Source organism: Ptychodera flava, chromosome 2 (assembly GCF_041260155.1).
Source record: "Ptychodera flava strain L36383 chromosome 2, AS_Pfla_20210202, whole genome shotgun sequence".
Classification (NCBI taxonomy): Eukaryota; Metazoa; Hemichordata; class Enteropneusta; family Ptychoderidae; genus Ptychodera; species Ptychodera flava.
Window position 1 is genome coordinate 8,169,375 of NC_091929.1, and position 13,659 is coordinate 8,183,033.

General features: G+C 37.5%; 1 protein-coding gene and 1 long non-coding RNA gene across 4 annotated transcripts; both read right to left on the reverse strand.

Annotated features, from left to right (window-relative positions):
* Positions 1-380: 380 nt before the first annotated feature.
* LOC139152687 (uncharacterized) lies at positions 381-4,967 on the reverse strand. 3 transcript variants are annotated; one of them, XR_011556687.1, is made up of 5 exons: positions 4,362-4,967; positions 3,284-3,356; positions 2,705-2,839; positions 2,336-2,410; positions 381-506 (listed from the first exon to the last, which is right to left on the reverse strand). It is a non-coding gene; the product is annotated as an uncharacterized lncRNA (long non-coding RNA). The 3 variants fall into 3 exon arrangements; XR_011556685.1 differs by lacking the exon at positions 4,362-4,967 and adding an exon at positions 3,908-4,285; XR_011556683.1 differs by lacking the exon at positions 4,362-4,967 and adding an exon at positions 3,702-4,285.
* Positions 4,968-10,759: 5,792 nt separating this feature from the next.
* LOC139124232 (uncharacterized) lies at positions 10,760-11,602 on the reverse strand. Its single transcript, XM_070690367.1, has one exon. The coding sequence runs from the start codon at positions 11,600-11,602 to the stop codon at positions 10,760-10,762; it is 843 nt and encodes a 280-aa protein (XP_070546468.1).
* Between the last annotated feature and the right edge of the window lie 2,057 nt (positions 11,603-13,659).

A 13,659-nucleotide genomic window follows, 5' to 3' on the forward strand; every position in this document is an offset into this window, starting at 1 on the left:
ACCTCATGCATCTGATGCAAAATTGCTAGCTGTTTCACCAGGAAAATCCCCTGTACATTACAGACCACTCATAATTGTCAGCACATTTAGTTCACATCCAGCTTTGTCAAGCCAGAAGTACTCTTCAAATTGACAAGTTCCTTTCAGACATCTGATGTAATTAAACTTTGAAACCCTAGATAACTGAGCCAACCCAGCATAACATTGTAACATAACATTTGGCCAGAGGTCTATATATCTTTCTTTCATGAATTTGACTTTGTTTGTGTACCGTCTATTTACTGTCTGTTCTGTGCTGTTTTGTGTCTATGTTTACAACTATTGTCTTACAAATTTTGGCCTAGTGTTATTGGATTATGGATTGGTATGATTGCGATTATTGTCTCTTTTCCATGCTGCAGAATAGTACACCTTCAAGAAACACACAAACTGCTTGCTCCTTCATAGACGAGCATACCTAGACAGGGCTGCTGCTTTGCATCTCTTCCTCAGAGTTTTCCAGTATCCTGGAATATAAAAGATGTAAACATTTAAAATTTGAGGCACAAGATTAGATCATGGTAAAACACTCAGTGCCAAGCTACTAGTACAATGAGGGCAAGGCCTATCTACTGGTATATTTAGGGAATTTGTACAATATTGGAATGTTCATTGGTAGCATTCTAAATTACAGTCATGTTCTTAAACACATATTTGACTGCAGGTACACTATTATCAAGTCTTTCTTGTTGCACCAATAATCTGATATGACTACTCAGGGTAAAGTCTCTTAGCATGAAAAAGATAGCTCTTACAAGTTATTGTCATTGTCATAGGCCTTGCTGAATCACTGCACTGGCAAAAAATGTGTAAAACTGGTTTGACTGTCATGATAATGAATTTCAAATCCAGAATATCAAAATGAATATATTAAAAGGCAAGATATATTAGAGTCACTGTGCAATGTGCTTTTGAGACTTGCAAAGAAGTTGGAAAGACTTTGAGAAGGCATTTTATCACTCTGGCTATGCAACAGCCATCATAGTGAAAATACTCATGACGTAATGACCGTGTCACCACTTGTCTTCGACTCGTGGTGACACGGTCATTACGTCACTTGTATTTTCCTTCGCTGAACGAAGAAAAATATTAGGGAATAATATCTAATTATCTTGAAACAAATTGACAAATGCAGATTTGACATGGCCATGTCCTTGTACAACATCCTAGCACAGCTTTGACGAGCACTCTGTGTACCACCCATGTACCTGACAACACTAGCAGGGGTAATTTTATACACATCCCTGATATAGGAATGTGTGCTGTAGGTATGTGACGTGCCTAGCACTATATGCATGTACCAGAAGAGTTGTTCACCTCCCTGTACTAGGACCTGTGTTCAGCATTTGAGGCACAGTGATGAACACATCCACATACCAGCTTGCCCTGTTGAAATTTTCAGCCCCTTTTTACCCTGGTCATATAAAAGCTTACCTCCCTGTACCAGCCTTATTGTTAACACACAATGCAATTGTGCCTATGCAGACATTCATGTACCAGTTATGTTGGATTTCCCTATTACAGAACTGTATTGCTTCTACAAGGTTGATTTCGAAGCAAATTTTCAAGCTCATTTTTTCAAACCCATGTTACATGTACTATTTGCAAAACTATTGTACAGGACTGTTAACACACTAGGTACATGGATGTGAAATACAGCTGTGCTACTTATTTTTCTGACTATACTATACTGAGGATATTATTTTAATAGCTGGTAGTCTCTGTAGCTTCTCAGAGCTGGTACAGGTATGTGCACATCCCTGAACCAGCCCTCAGAATGTCAGAATGTAACAGGGCTGTGAGAGATTTCCAGTGTAGGGTTACACGGATTTTGTTGTACTGAATCAGACAGAAATTATAAATCCAGCATGATGAAAACTCCATCAGCTGTAGCCATTGGCAATTTCCAAGTAGTTTTGTTGTGTGTATATACTGCAGTTTCTTGTTCTACTTCTTAAGGCATGATGAATGTCTAACATACATTATCAATCCAGTTCATCTGTGTATAGCATGGTTATTGTTAAAAATCTAATTTCAGTCTGGAATAGAATTCATTTGTCAACAATAACAATGGTTGTTAAGCATGTACACAGTACATTGTCAAGCAGAACACTGGTATTCAAGAGACTGTTTAATATATAGCTATCAAAACTGCAGTTTGTACACACAACAATGAAGATTGAAAATTGCTAAAACTTACAGCTAATGTCAGAGCAAACTAGTCAAGGCACATTATGTGCCTTGACTAGTTTGTACTGAATCACAGTAACAATTTTTTTCAACAAGCAATACTTACATCACAATTGTTACCATTTTTCCAACTGCAGTTTTTCCATCAAAGACACTCTTGGGAACCAAAAATGTTTGATGCCTGTTTAAAAATAAGGGAAATGGCAAATTGTTTTGATACAACAGACTAAGATTCAATATCATAAACTAGGTGCAAGCAAGTGGCTCCCCTTTTATGATTGATTATAACAATAAAAAGTTTAAACATGTCTGTCTGTTGTGTGACCACGACAAAGATAATATGTCACAGATGTGTACATTGTAATAACAGCTGAAATTTAAACAAAACCCAAAGTGTTAGTGTAATATGCGGAAATATGAGGAACATTCATGCCTGATTTAATTATTATCACTGCACATAACGATACTTGATCACCTTTTATATTCGTTCTTTGAATTCCATATCTGAGGGCAGTCTTCATTCTGCTTACACATTGTACTCAGAGAATCCATTGTTAATTTGTGGAGCTGAAGGCATTTTCTGTATCTAGTATATTATGTCCTGGACAATCTGTTGAAAAAGAAACAAATAATTATCTATTACCGGTAAGTGGAAGTCAAAAGTCACATTTGTACAGGAAGTTATTTGCTGAAAATGAATCACTTTAATATTTACTTGTCGTGAGTGACAAGATGGCTCACAAAATTTGTGTAAGCAATGTTGAAGGACCTAAGTTCAAATCATGCTGTGGAAATATAAATTTGCCTTGAATAACAGACTCAACCATTACATCTTTTTGGCCAAAGGATTTGTGAGGTATATGTCTGTATTAAATCATCTAAGTTGCCAGTTTGAGGTTATTATCAACATAAACAAGAAATATCATCCATGAAACAGTCTATGTTTGTTATTGAAAGAATGGCATGAGGATATCTGCAAATAAGCTGTGGCAAGTCAGTTTGCCTGAAAATCACACAGAAAGGTAGCGTGAAACAAATGTGCAGTTTTACTCACATTTTCTGGTAAAATGGGCATCTCTTTACTGTGGCGATAGCTCTTGTTGCAGCTATTTGTTGGTGTCTCCGTCCTATACACAATAATGACAAAGGGTTATTAAATGCAATTTTCCTGTGAATGGATGACAAATTTTATAAATGATTGCCATCTTTCCGTTCAGGATGGACAATGGCAAGGGGTTATTAAATGTACAGCGGACTACGGACGACGTACACCATGATCCACCTCTCAGAATAACCCTGCGTACAGTGTGTTCCCGGCGTTATAACTTACAGTTACACGGCCTCCGCCACAGCCCTGCAACGGTCTATGGAGATAACTGGGGTCTCTGCGGTCCGGATGAGGACCGCAACGAAAACGCGGTCTGCTTGGCCAAAATTCAGCTCTATCGGGGCAAAATCCTTTCCCAGCCTACCTTTACCTCCTTACCGACCCAAGGAAAGATGCGATTAACTTCTAACATCCAAAACCGCTCGTTTTCTGAACCATAACGTACTCGACAAGTTGTTTACCCATGGGGATCGCCATTTTGAATCTCGCCGCAACAACCCCAGTTATCTCCATAGACCGTTGCACGGCTAGCTAGTGGTGGAGGCCGTATAACGCCGGGAACACACAGACCTGTACTCAGGGCTACTCTTAGAAAAGCTCCTCGTCGCTGACCAGCTGACACAGTGGAAACGCATTTGATTATTCACCGTGCACGGACGATTTCGGGGAAACACATTCATTCGCCGTGGTGAAAAGCCATACAAACACGATAACATACAAAATGGACAAACACACATCAGTTCAGCCAGATGAAATGAAATTGAAGGCTAATTTGTTACATCCTTGGCAATGATCATTAATGAGCAGTGCTATCAATTTTCGCTGGTGCACCCGTCCATGGTCATGATGGTGTAGCGGTATGTCAAAGAAATTTTCAGTTTTTCCAACAATACTCAAACGCATGTATGTTACTTAAAAATGGTTCAAGCTAACCGATATGCTTTGAGGAAAAAACAAGCCCGGTTTAAATCAATGACTTTGCAACCTTCTACATGTTCTACGGAATATGCAAAAACAAGCTTACGTTCATTTGTGGCATGCATTCCAAGACGTCGGTTGCAACTTGCATCATGACCCGTGTATATGTGGTGGCGAATAGCTATCGTTGAGGTACATAACCAGTTCTTGCTTGCGAAGTAATTCTTCATCGCTGACGGAAGCCATTACTGTCGACTTGTGCCGGAGTACGGAATCGTAAGCGCTGATACGATCGTCAATAACGCCTCGGCATGCTCGGCTACGGTGCGAAGGCCAGTGGAATTCAGAATTTTCGCGCCCAGCACAGCAGTATTAATACGCAACTGACTAAAGTGAAGGGATGGGGATTCCAGTAGCCAGCGGTCCCTTTAAGATTACGATTAACCAACAAGTACTATAATTCTTACATGTGTCACGGAGATATAATATCTATACCGAAGTTTAAACATTGGCTTGGTGAATCATTGTGTAAAATTGAACTATTTTAAAGTGTAATGTTACAAAGGGTGAAACGACGGTCAAAGGTTAAGGACTTCCTCCTTGTACGCTGTTTTGGTAATTTGAACGACCGTCTCAATATCAGTTGCGTTTGCTATGGCTTGTGTATATTTTTGGCGCATTCAGGGGCATAGAACATCCATTTCAAACATGTCCTTATTAATAAAATACGTCGGACTTATCCCAGGATCAAGGCTGTGGCCTGGCAAAAATTAAGGATATGCCTACAATCCGAGCCTACAGAGAATAGCATCGATCGCGATTTCAAGTTTGTTTTATACTAGCCTACAGCACGCGCGCATTCGGCCAAAGTTTGTTGTTGGATGCGTGACTCACGGTTGTGGTAGCTTAAGTCTGAGCCATTAATTATTGTGGTTTTTACTTTCGTCGTTGTCTTGGGAAATGTTGACAATCCGACGTATAGGCCCTACATTTATTTTTGCATGTTAGGCCTAATGAAAGAAAAATGACGTCATTTGAGATCAACGTTTTTTATTGTCAATTAATTCCTTCAATTTGTTTTGATATTTATGTGCCCACAGACTTCAAGCAAGTCCATGTCTTTTGTTCAATTGAAAACTTCACAAAATTGTATCGCCCAAAATTAAAGCTAATCAATCTGTTGCACTGAATGCGCATGGTCCTCCCTATCGCATGTATCGTGTGAAAGGCCTGTCAAATCGTGACGTGATGTCAAACATTCTGGTTTAGAAATTAACCAGTGACTGATGATGACAATGGCTTGAAAACAGACCGATTAATTTCTTAAAGTTGAATGGTTTAAACTCAAACCATGCCCACAAAGTTGCCACTTGTGGTTGGCTTAAAGATGAGCCAATGAATTTGTCGGTATATAAACAAACCAACGATGCCAGTGGCTCAAATTTAAACCGATGAATTATATTGTCACTGGCTTAAAAAGAAGCCATTCGGCTTAAATTTATACCATGACGGGCTTGATAATAAGCCACCAATGCATTGGTATGAATACACGCCATCCATACTCTGTGTGGTGGCGTGACTTCAAACCATAAAAACCTTAGTGGATTTCGGGCAAACCGAAATATTTCAAACATATACACACTGGTTCACCCGCAAGCCACCTACAAACCAAGTGGTTATATTTCAAGCCAGAAGAATTTGCAGTGTACTATTTCTAAGCTTTTTGATAAGTACAGGACACGCTATGCGAGTTCACAAAAGTGGCAGGCCTGGCTTTTCATACTGCGAACGTATTCTACTACCAGACTGTTACAAACGACAGTGTATATGAACTATGATAACATTAAGAAAATAGTTTGTAAACGACATTAAAATAATTTAAATTGTTTACCAACATGGCGATTTAAGTTGAACACAGACCAAACAATGTCTTGTGACCGTGCATGCCGTGTATATGATACAAATGAACGACTAAAGAATTTTTTGAGTAAATGTCAGCAAATGTTGAGAGAGGAGTGAAGTAGTTGAAGGTAAACCTAAGTGTAGAAAATCAAGCATGGTCAACGTTGGCAGAAGAGCAAATGAAACACACACTGTTTTCAATAATAATGGGATTAATATTGCGTGGCCACTCGACTTATCAAGGTTTAGCCTTTTCCATGATTGTCCGATCTTTTTGAATGTGTATGAATTAAGTTACACTTTGTCAGCTACTGAAAAAGTGAGCACGGTGACCTTCTGAAGAAATATAATAATAACAAAGCAAGATATATATGACCTAGCTGCTAATTGTAAAAGTTTAACATAATTTTGTTCGCAATTGAAGGTTTAAATATTACAGAAATAAAACTTTTATCTCTGAAATTTTCGGTATATTGATGCGAAATGAAGCGATAAATTTTAAACTAACTACACACAAATGTTGTCGATACATAATACAATGATGAGAATTTATATCACGTGCAACATACCTATTGATCATTCCCATCATTGTCATACTCTATGGACAATTTATTCATTGTCAAATGACAATTACAGGAAGCCGTATAGAAAGAGAAGTAAACTGTACCATTACATCCAATGAGATACACTCTTTTTGTATATCATCGTGATGACAGGAAACGAAATGACTCAAGATTTTGTTAAATTATTCTAACATTTGAACCATTCGATGGCATAAAAATTTTATTCCCTTTTCACTGAGTTACCGCCCGACCTATGGAATCCCAGCATGTGAAAAATAGTAGGGAGGGAAGGAAAATGTTTTTGCACCCTTCTCCCCAGACCAAACATTTCAAGTCCCCATCGACTAGCCCCAGAATGTTGAGATTCCCCTGAATTCCTCCTGGCCCCACCTCACCGGTATCTGTGTAGTGAGCAGACGTCGTTGTCAATACACCCCCAAACTCAATTAACTAATGTAACGTTTTTAATGACATTTGTAGACACATCTACTAAAGTTCAACTTTTAGGATTAAACTCACTGAGTAATTAGGGAAATTTACTGCAATGTATCATCTGGTGAAATTCTCGCACAAACAATTCTGAATGAATAATATAATCATTTATTCCGTATATATAAGGCCAATGGCCTTTTAAATACAAAACAAAATACAACTCTGCATTTAACCATCTTGGTATTTGAGGAGGAATTTATCTAGGTTTGTAACAAATGTTCCCTTTTTTGAAACGCAAAAAAATATATTTACTCAGCTGATTCAATAAATAAACGTTTTTTGTTGACATAAGTTGATAAAACTTATATTCTACAGGGGGGTCAAAGAAATAACTAGGAATGAATTTAGCTCGCAGATCTCTATATACAGGACAAACAAGACACAAGTGGTATTCATCCTCGACTTGCCCACAATTACATACTAAGCATTTTATTTCAGTTCTAGGGGCTTAATCCTTTCCCACCTACATTGTTCGATGCGCAGTACATGACTGGATAGTCTAAAGCGAGTCGGAGCACTTCTGTAAATCTTCTTCGATATTACATACAAATATTTTTTCCAAACTTGGGGTAAATTTAAAACAACGATATGTATTTAGCTTCCTAACACATTGTAAGTCGGACATGATATTCTGCATCTGTACATCCTGACAACGCTCTTTAAATATTTGTAAAAAAACATTCTCATTTGAAACACCTTGTAGCAACCACACTTCTGCAAAGCCCAGGTTACATAACATATGCTTAACTTGCAGAGCCCAACAATGAATATTCTTTTCTGCCCTTTCATATTGTAGTTTGTAGCAAACTGTCAAAATACTGACTGTTTTACTTTGCAACAATTTCAGCCAGTATTTAGTATTTTAAGTTGACGAAAAAAAGTTAGACCATGTCGGCCAGTTTCAGCTTTTACGGCGCTATTTGGGGTACTACGTTTCAAACCCAAAATATGACGCAAAAAGTTATTTTCGACATGCTCAACATCTTCAGCATTATAAGATCCCCATATTTCAGCAGCATAATTTAAAATCGGCAATATTTTACAATCGTATATTTTAAATGAATATTCAAGGGATATATCTCCTATATTTGAAAGCTGGCGTTTCAATGCAAACACAGCTTTACTCGCTTGGTTAGCCAGTGTTTTCTGTGCAAGATACCATTCACCACTGCTTGACATAATTAAACCAAGGTATTTGTAGAAGGGCACAATTTCAATTTTGTGTCCATCAAGATACCACTTATATGATTTTTTAAGTGTCCCCCACGCCTAAAAACAACAATTTGGATTTACTATGATTTACTTTCAATTGCCATTTTTTACAATATTCAGATAACTTATTTAACAATCTCTGTAAACCTATCATTGTACAGCTAATCAAAACAAGATCATCAGCAAAAAGTAGTAAAATTAAATTTATCCCCGAGATATAAACACCGGATGAATACTCCGTCTTTAACTCAGTTTCCATGTCATTTACAAAGAAACAGAACAAAAGAGGCGAAATGCCTTTTCAAAGTCTATGAAGGCACAAAACACTTTGCCTTTTGGTTGTGATAAATAATAGTTTACAATGGTGTTTAAAATAAAGATATTGTCAATAGTACTTCTGGTTTTTTTAAAGGCTGATTGAATATCTGAAATTTCACAGTAATTTTGAAACCAATTATCAAGTCTGCTACACAAAATTGAACAATAAATCTTACCTATAACGGGGAGAAGATTTATCCCTCTATAGTTTCCGGGATTATCACGCTCCCCCTTTTTATATATTGGTGAAATCATACCTTTGATCCACTCCGTTGGAAATAAACCAGAGGTAAGGAGTAAATTAAAAAGTTTACACAATATATTTGGTAAGACTGGTGGGGGTGCATTTTTATATATTTCTCCCACAATGCCATCAAAGCCTGGCGACTTATTATTTTTAAGTTTGTTTATACTAGAAACTACATCAATTGTAATAGGTTTATCAAGTAAACTACAATCAATGTTTTGATCAACTTCACCGTCTAATTCTAAATTGTCAACAAAAGATTTTGCCATTGCATGAAATTCGTCAAAACCTCTATCAGATATAATAGCTGGATTAAAAAGTTCAGAAAAGTATTGAAACCATGAAGTAATATTGATATTTTTTGACGGACAAGGTGAAAAATCTTTGAACCTCCTCCAAAACTTACGGGAGTTTTTATTTAATGCTTCCTCCAGAAAAGTGTCCATTTTACTTTGCTGATATTCTTTCTTTTTATAATCAATTAATTTCTGATATGATTTCTTGGTTTCGTGATACATCCCAAGATTTTCGTTGTTGCGGTATCTACGAAACTTGTTCAGGGCATTTTGGACATTTCGTTTTGCTTGTTTACAATCATAATCAAACCAAGTCTTGCCCGTTTTAATATTCTTTCCACAGGTACAAGTATTTTTACGAAATTCACATGAAACGGCGGCAAAAATGTCATTTAAACAAACAATAGCAGAATCGATATCACCGTTTGCAATGTGACGGTTTATGTTGACCACATAGTCTCGCACTAAGTTTGACTCCCAAAGGTTGAGATAGGGTTCTAGTTTACTGCTATCCCAGTATGTTCTATTGATAATAACTTTTCCTAGGCTGTCAGTTCCGACTATATTTTCATCGTTCTCTTCTGATTTATCTTTCTGTACACCAGGTATTGTGAAAATTAATGGCATGTGATCAGACTCTGTACGACTACCAATTTCGAAATTCGTTACACAGGAAAAGTCATTTTGGTGTACAAGAAGATAGTCTACAATGCTACAGCCATTTGGGGTAATACATGTGTAGAAATTACTTGAGTCACCTTTTCGACCATTCACAATTCTAAATCCCCTAGAAATACAGAAACGAAGTAAAAGTCTTCCATAGGAATTTACAATATTATCTATACTCGTACGAACTGGCATGTTATTATCAGAATCATAGTCGTCACCAACCGGGATATGACAATTGTCGTCATACTCAATGAAATCAGGTCTGTCACTTGTGCGAGCATTTAGGTCTCCACAAATCAAAAAGTTACATAATGGATGCAATTTTTGATATCTAACTAGTTCATCTTCTATGATATCGAACAATAATTCATTTGAGTGTATAGATGAACCATATGGGATTTATAAACGACAGCAATAACATAACCACTGGAGTATTCGATTTGAAAAATAAGATGCACCCAAAGAATATTCTCCGAAATACTGTCGAGTCTAACCGGTCATATAGGTCAGTTGATCTTATAAATACAGATATACCACCCGAGTTATGTCCCGGTTTACCTTGTTTTCGTCTGATTGAATGAAAACCTTTAAACCCTTCAATTCGGACATTTTAGTCGTAGTTCAACCAAGTTTCAACAAAACACATACATTCAAAACCATTTAAATAATTTATGAGGTTATCATCAGTCACTTTTTGGCCAGACCCTGTATATTCCAACATAGGAACGTTAGTGGTTGTGTAAGTACACTTATGCTGTATGTCCTTTCTTTGCATCGAATGTTCTAGTTGACAGTGGCCGTCTTGTCATTGTTGTCTCTTCTTCAGCTCGATCACCTGTTTTTTCGAGGCATCATACACAAACGTTTTTTCACCCATCTTCAGTTTATCGTAGACAATGTATGCTTCTTTGTTTTGTTTTCTTGCTTCGACCAGATGGGGTCCCAACTTTCTCCTTGCTTCTCGAACACGAGGCGTGAAGTCCTCTGAAAATTCACATGGCAAGATGTCTTCTTTCAGTGCTTTAGCCCGACGAAATACCTCGTCTCTTTGTTTGTGGAAGCTAAATTTAGCCACAACCAGCTGAGGCATTTGACGTGAAGATGTCACGCGGTGGACCATTTCAAAATGAATTCCACTTCCATCTAAATTTAATTTTTCTGTAATTATATTTCTCACTTTTAGCGCAGTTTCGTCCCAGGTTTCATCTTTATCTTGTTCAAGACCGCGGATTATTAGATTGTCTCGTAGCAAGTGCGACTTTTGAAATTCTCGTTCTCTTTCCAATTTATGCAGTTGGTCTCTCAAGTATTTATTTTCTGATACCAATTCTGTTAGTTTCTCACTTTCTGCATCAAGTTTTTCTTTCATAAGGGTTGAATCGCGTACGAGTTCCTCAATTCTAGCATTCACATTGTCCACGGATTCTTGAATCTGCTTGGAAAGTTCTACTTTTACATTTCGTAATTCGGCCATGACATCTGCCAAGTTATAGTCTCTCTCGGGATCAATAATTTCGTGTGTAGTCTCTGTTGGGGAATTTGATGACTGTGTGGAGTCTTTTTGGAAAGTTTTCTCGGTAATTTTAGACTGGCGAGTGTGTGGGCCAGGATTCATTTCCACGTCACCGCTGAGAAGAAGTAGCGACATTGTCGTTGTTTTAACCACTACGGCATCGCGTAGGGGTTCCGTCACTGCGCGTAGATTTACTCCGATAAAATCATTTGATTGGAAACAATAACTTACTTCTTCATTGGTAGAAACAGGCACGAAATCTTCTACTTCAACGGAGCATGTGAAAAATAGTAGGGAGGGAAGGAAAATATTTTTGCACCCTTCTCCCCAGACCAAACATTTCAAGTCCCCATCGACTAGCCCTAGCATGTTGAGATTCCCCTGAATTCCTCCTGGCCCCACCTCACCGGTATCTGTCTAGTGAGCAGACGTCGTTGTCAATACACCCCAAAACTCAATTAACTAATGTAACGTTTTTAATGAAATTTGTAGACACATCAACTAAAGTTCAGCTTTTAGGATTAAACTCACTGAGTAATTAGGGAAATATACTGCAATTTATCATCTGGTGAAATTCTCGCACAAGCATTTCCTAATGCCCATGGCATTAAACACGTTACCACGTTTTTAACTTTTGTATTCACAAACGTTACTTTGCTCAAACATTCCTCAAAGAAACATTTAACCTCTCTCTTACCAAATACAGAATACAAAGCAATTGCCACCTTGTAAAGTTGGGTACTCACTGCGATCCGAAAGAATGCTTGAGTGTGAAGTTCCGCGAAGCATATTTCTTACTTGAGAGTGCTTTCACCCGGTTTCTATTGACGACAGTGAACATTATGTCAATTATTGTCAATAGAATATCGATCGAAATCTGCACGCGGGCCGCACGTGTGTTCAGGACATATCATGAATAGTTCTATAATAACACCTATATATATATATATATATATATATAATATTATATATATATATATATATATATATATATATATATATATATATATATATATATATATATATTATATATTGACTTAAATGCCATAAAATTAACGTATCCTTTGGTTTCCTGTACTGAAATGAAATCGACGATACTATTTACAGTTTTGTTGATATTTTTATGTTTTAGCAAGTTTTGGCGCACTTTACCAAAGTTTGGCGCCATTTTGAGCTAGGAGCAACATGCGAGTGAGCAAGACAACAATGTATCTATATCCGATCATGAAAGAATATCTATCGAAAACATTCACTATACGATTACAGCGGAGACTCTGCGCCCTTTCCCCTCCGGTGCTGTGTTACTTTTCAATTTACTGCAATTTTCGTCGTTCATACTCACCAAATTTTCGTGTAGATTATAACCATCTAACAGGTATATGGTCAGTCTAACTTTAGAGACGCTTCCTGATTAAAGTGCGTCAATTTAAGGGAGCGTTCAGTTATTGCCGCCCGGGATGGGCCGGCGAAATTCTGGGCGTCACCAAAAATTAGAAAAATGCATAGGGGCAAACAGCACAGGGGGGGGGGCACTTTATTTTCATTAGTATCCTTCCCATCAACAAGCAGTTTAAGTGTTCAAAAATATTCTGGGAAATAAATATGATTCGACGCATGATTTCATTTTCTGAAGTCATTTAACTGTAAATCGGGATAAAAGTATAGTCATCTGTCAAATGAATATCTTGCCTTGGCAACCTTGAGGCTCGTCTTCTTGTAAATCGGGCTCACTTAAGGCAATTAACGATTCCTACACTGCAAATTCTTCTGGCTTGAAATATAACCACTTGGTTTGTAGGTGGCTTGCGGGTGAACCAGTGTGTATATGTTTGAAATATTTCGGTTTGCCCGAAATCCACTAAGGTTTTTATGGTTTGAAGTCACGCCACCACACAGAGTATGGATGGCGTGTATTCATACCAATGCATTGGTGGCTTATTATCAAGCCCGTCATGGTATAAATTTAAGCCGAATGGCTTCTTTTTAAGCCAGTGACAATATAATTCATCGGTTTAAATTTGAGCCACTGGCATCGTTGGTTTGTTTATATACCGACAAATTCATTGGCTCATCTTTAAGCCAACCACAAGTGGCAACTTTGTGGGCATGGTTTGAGTTTAAACCATTCAACTTTAAGAAATTAATCGGTCTGTTTTCAAGCCATTGTCATCATCAGTCACTGGTTAATTTCT

What these genes read in the sequence shown, in the direction of transcription:
- LOC139124232 (XM_070690367.1), bottom strand. Translation starts at nt 11,602, where the DNA reads ATGTCGCTACTTCTTCTCAGCGGTGACGTGGAAATGAATCCTGGCCCA.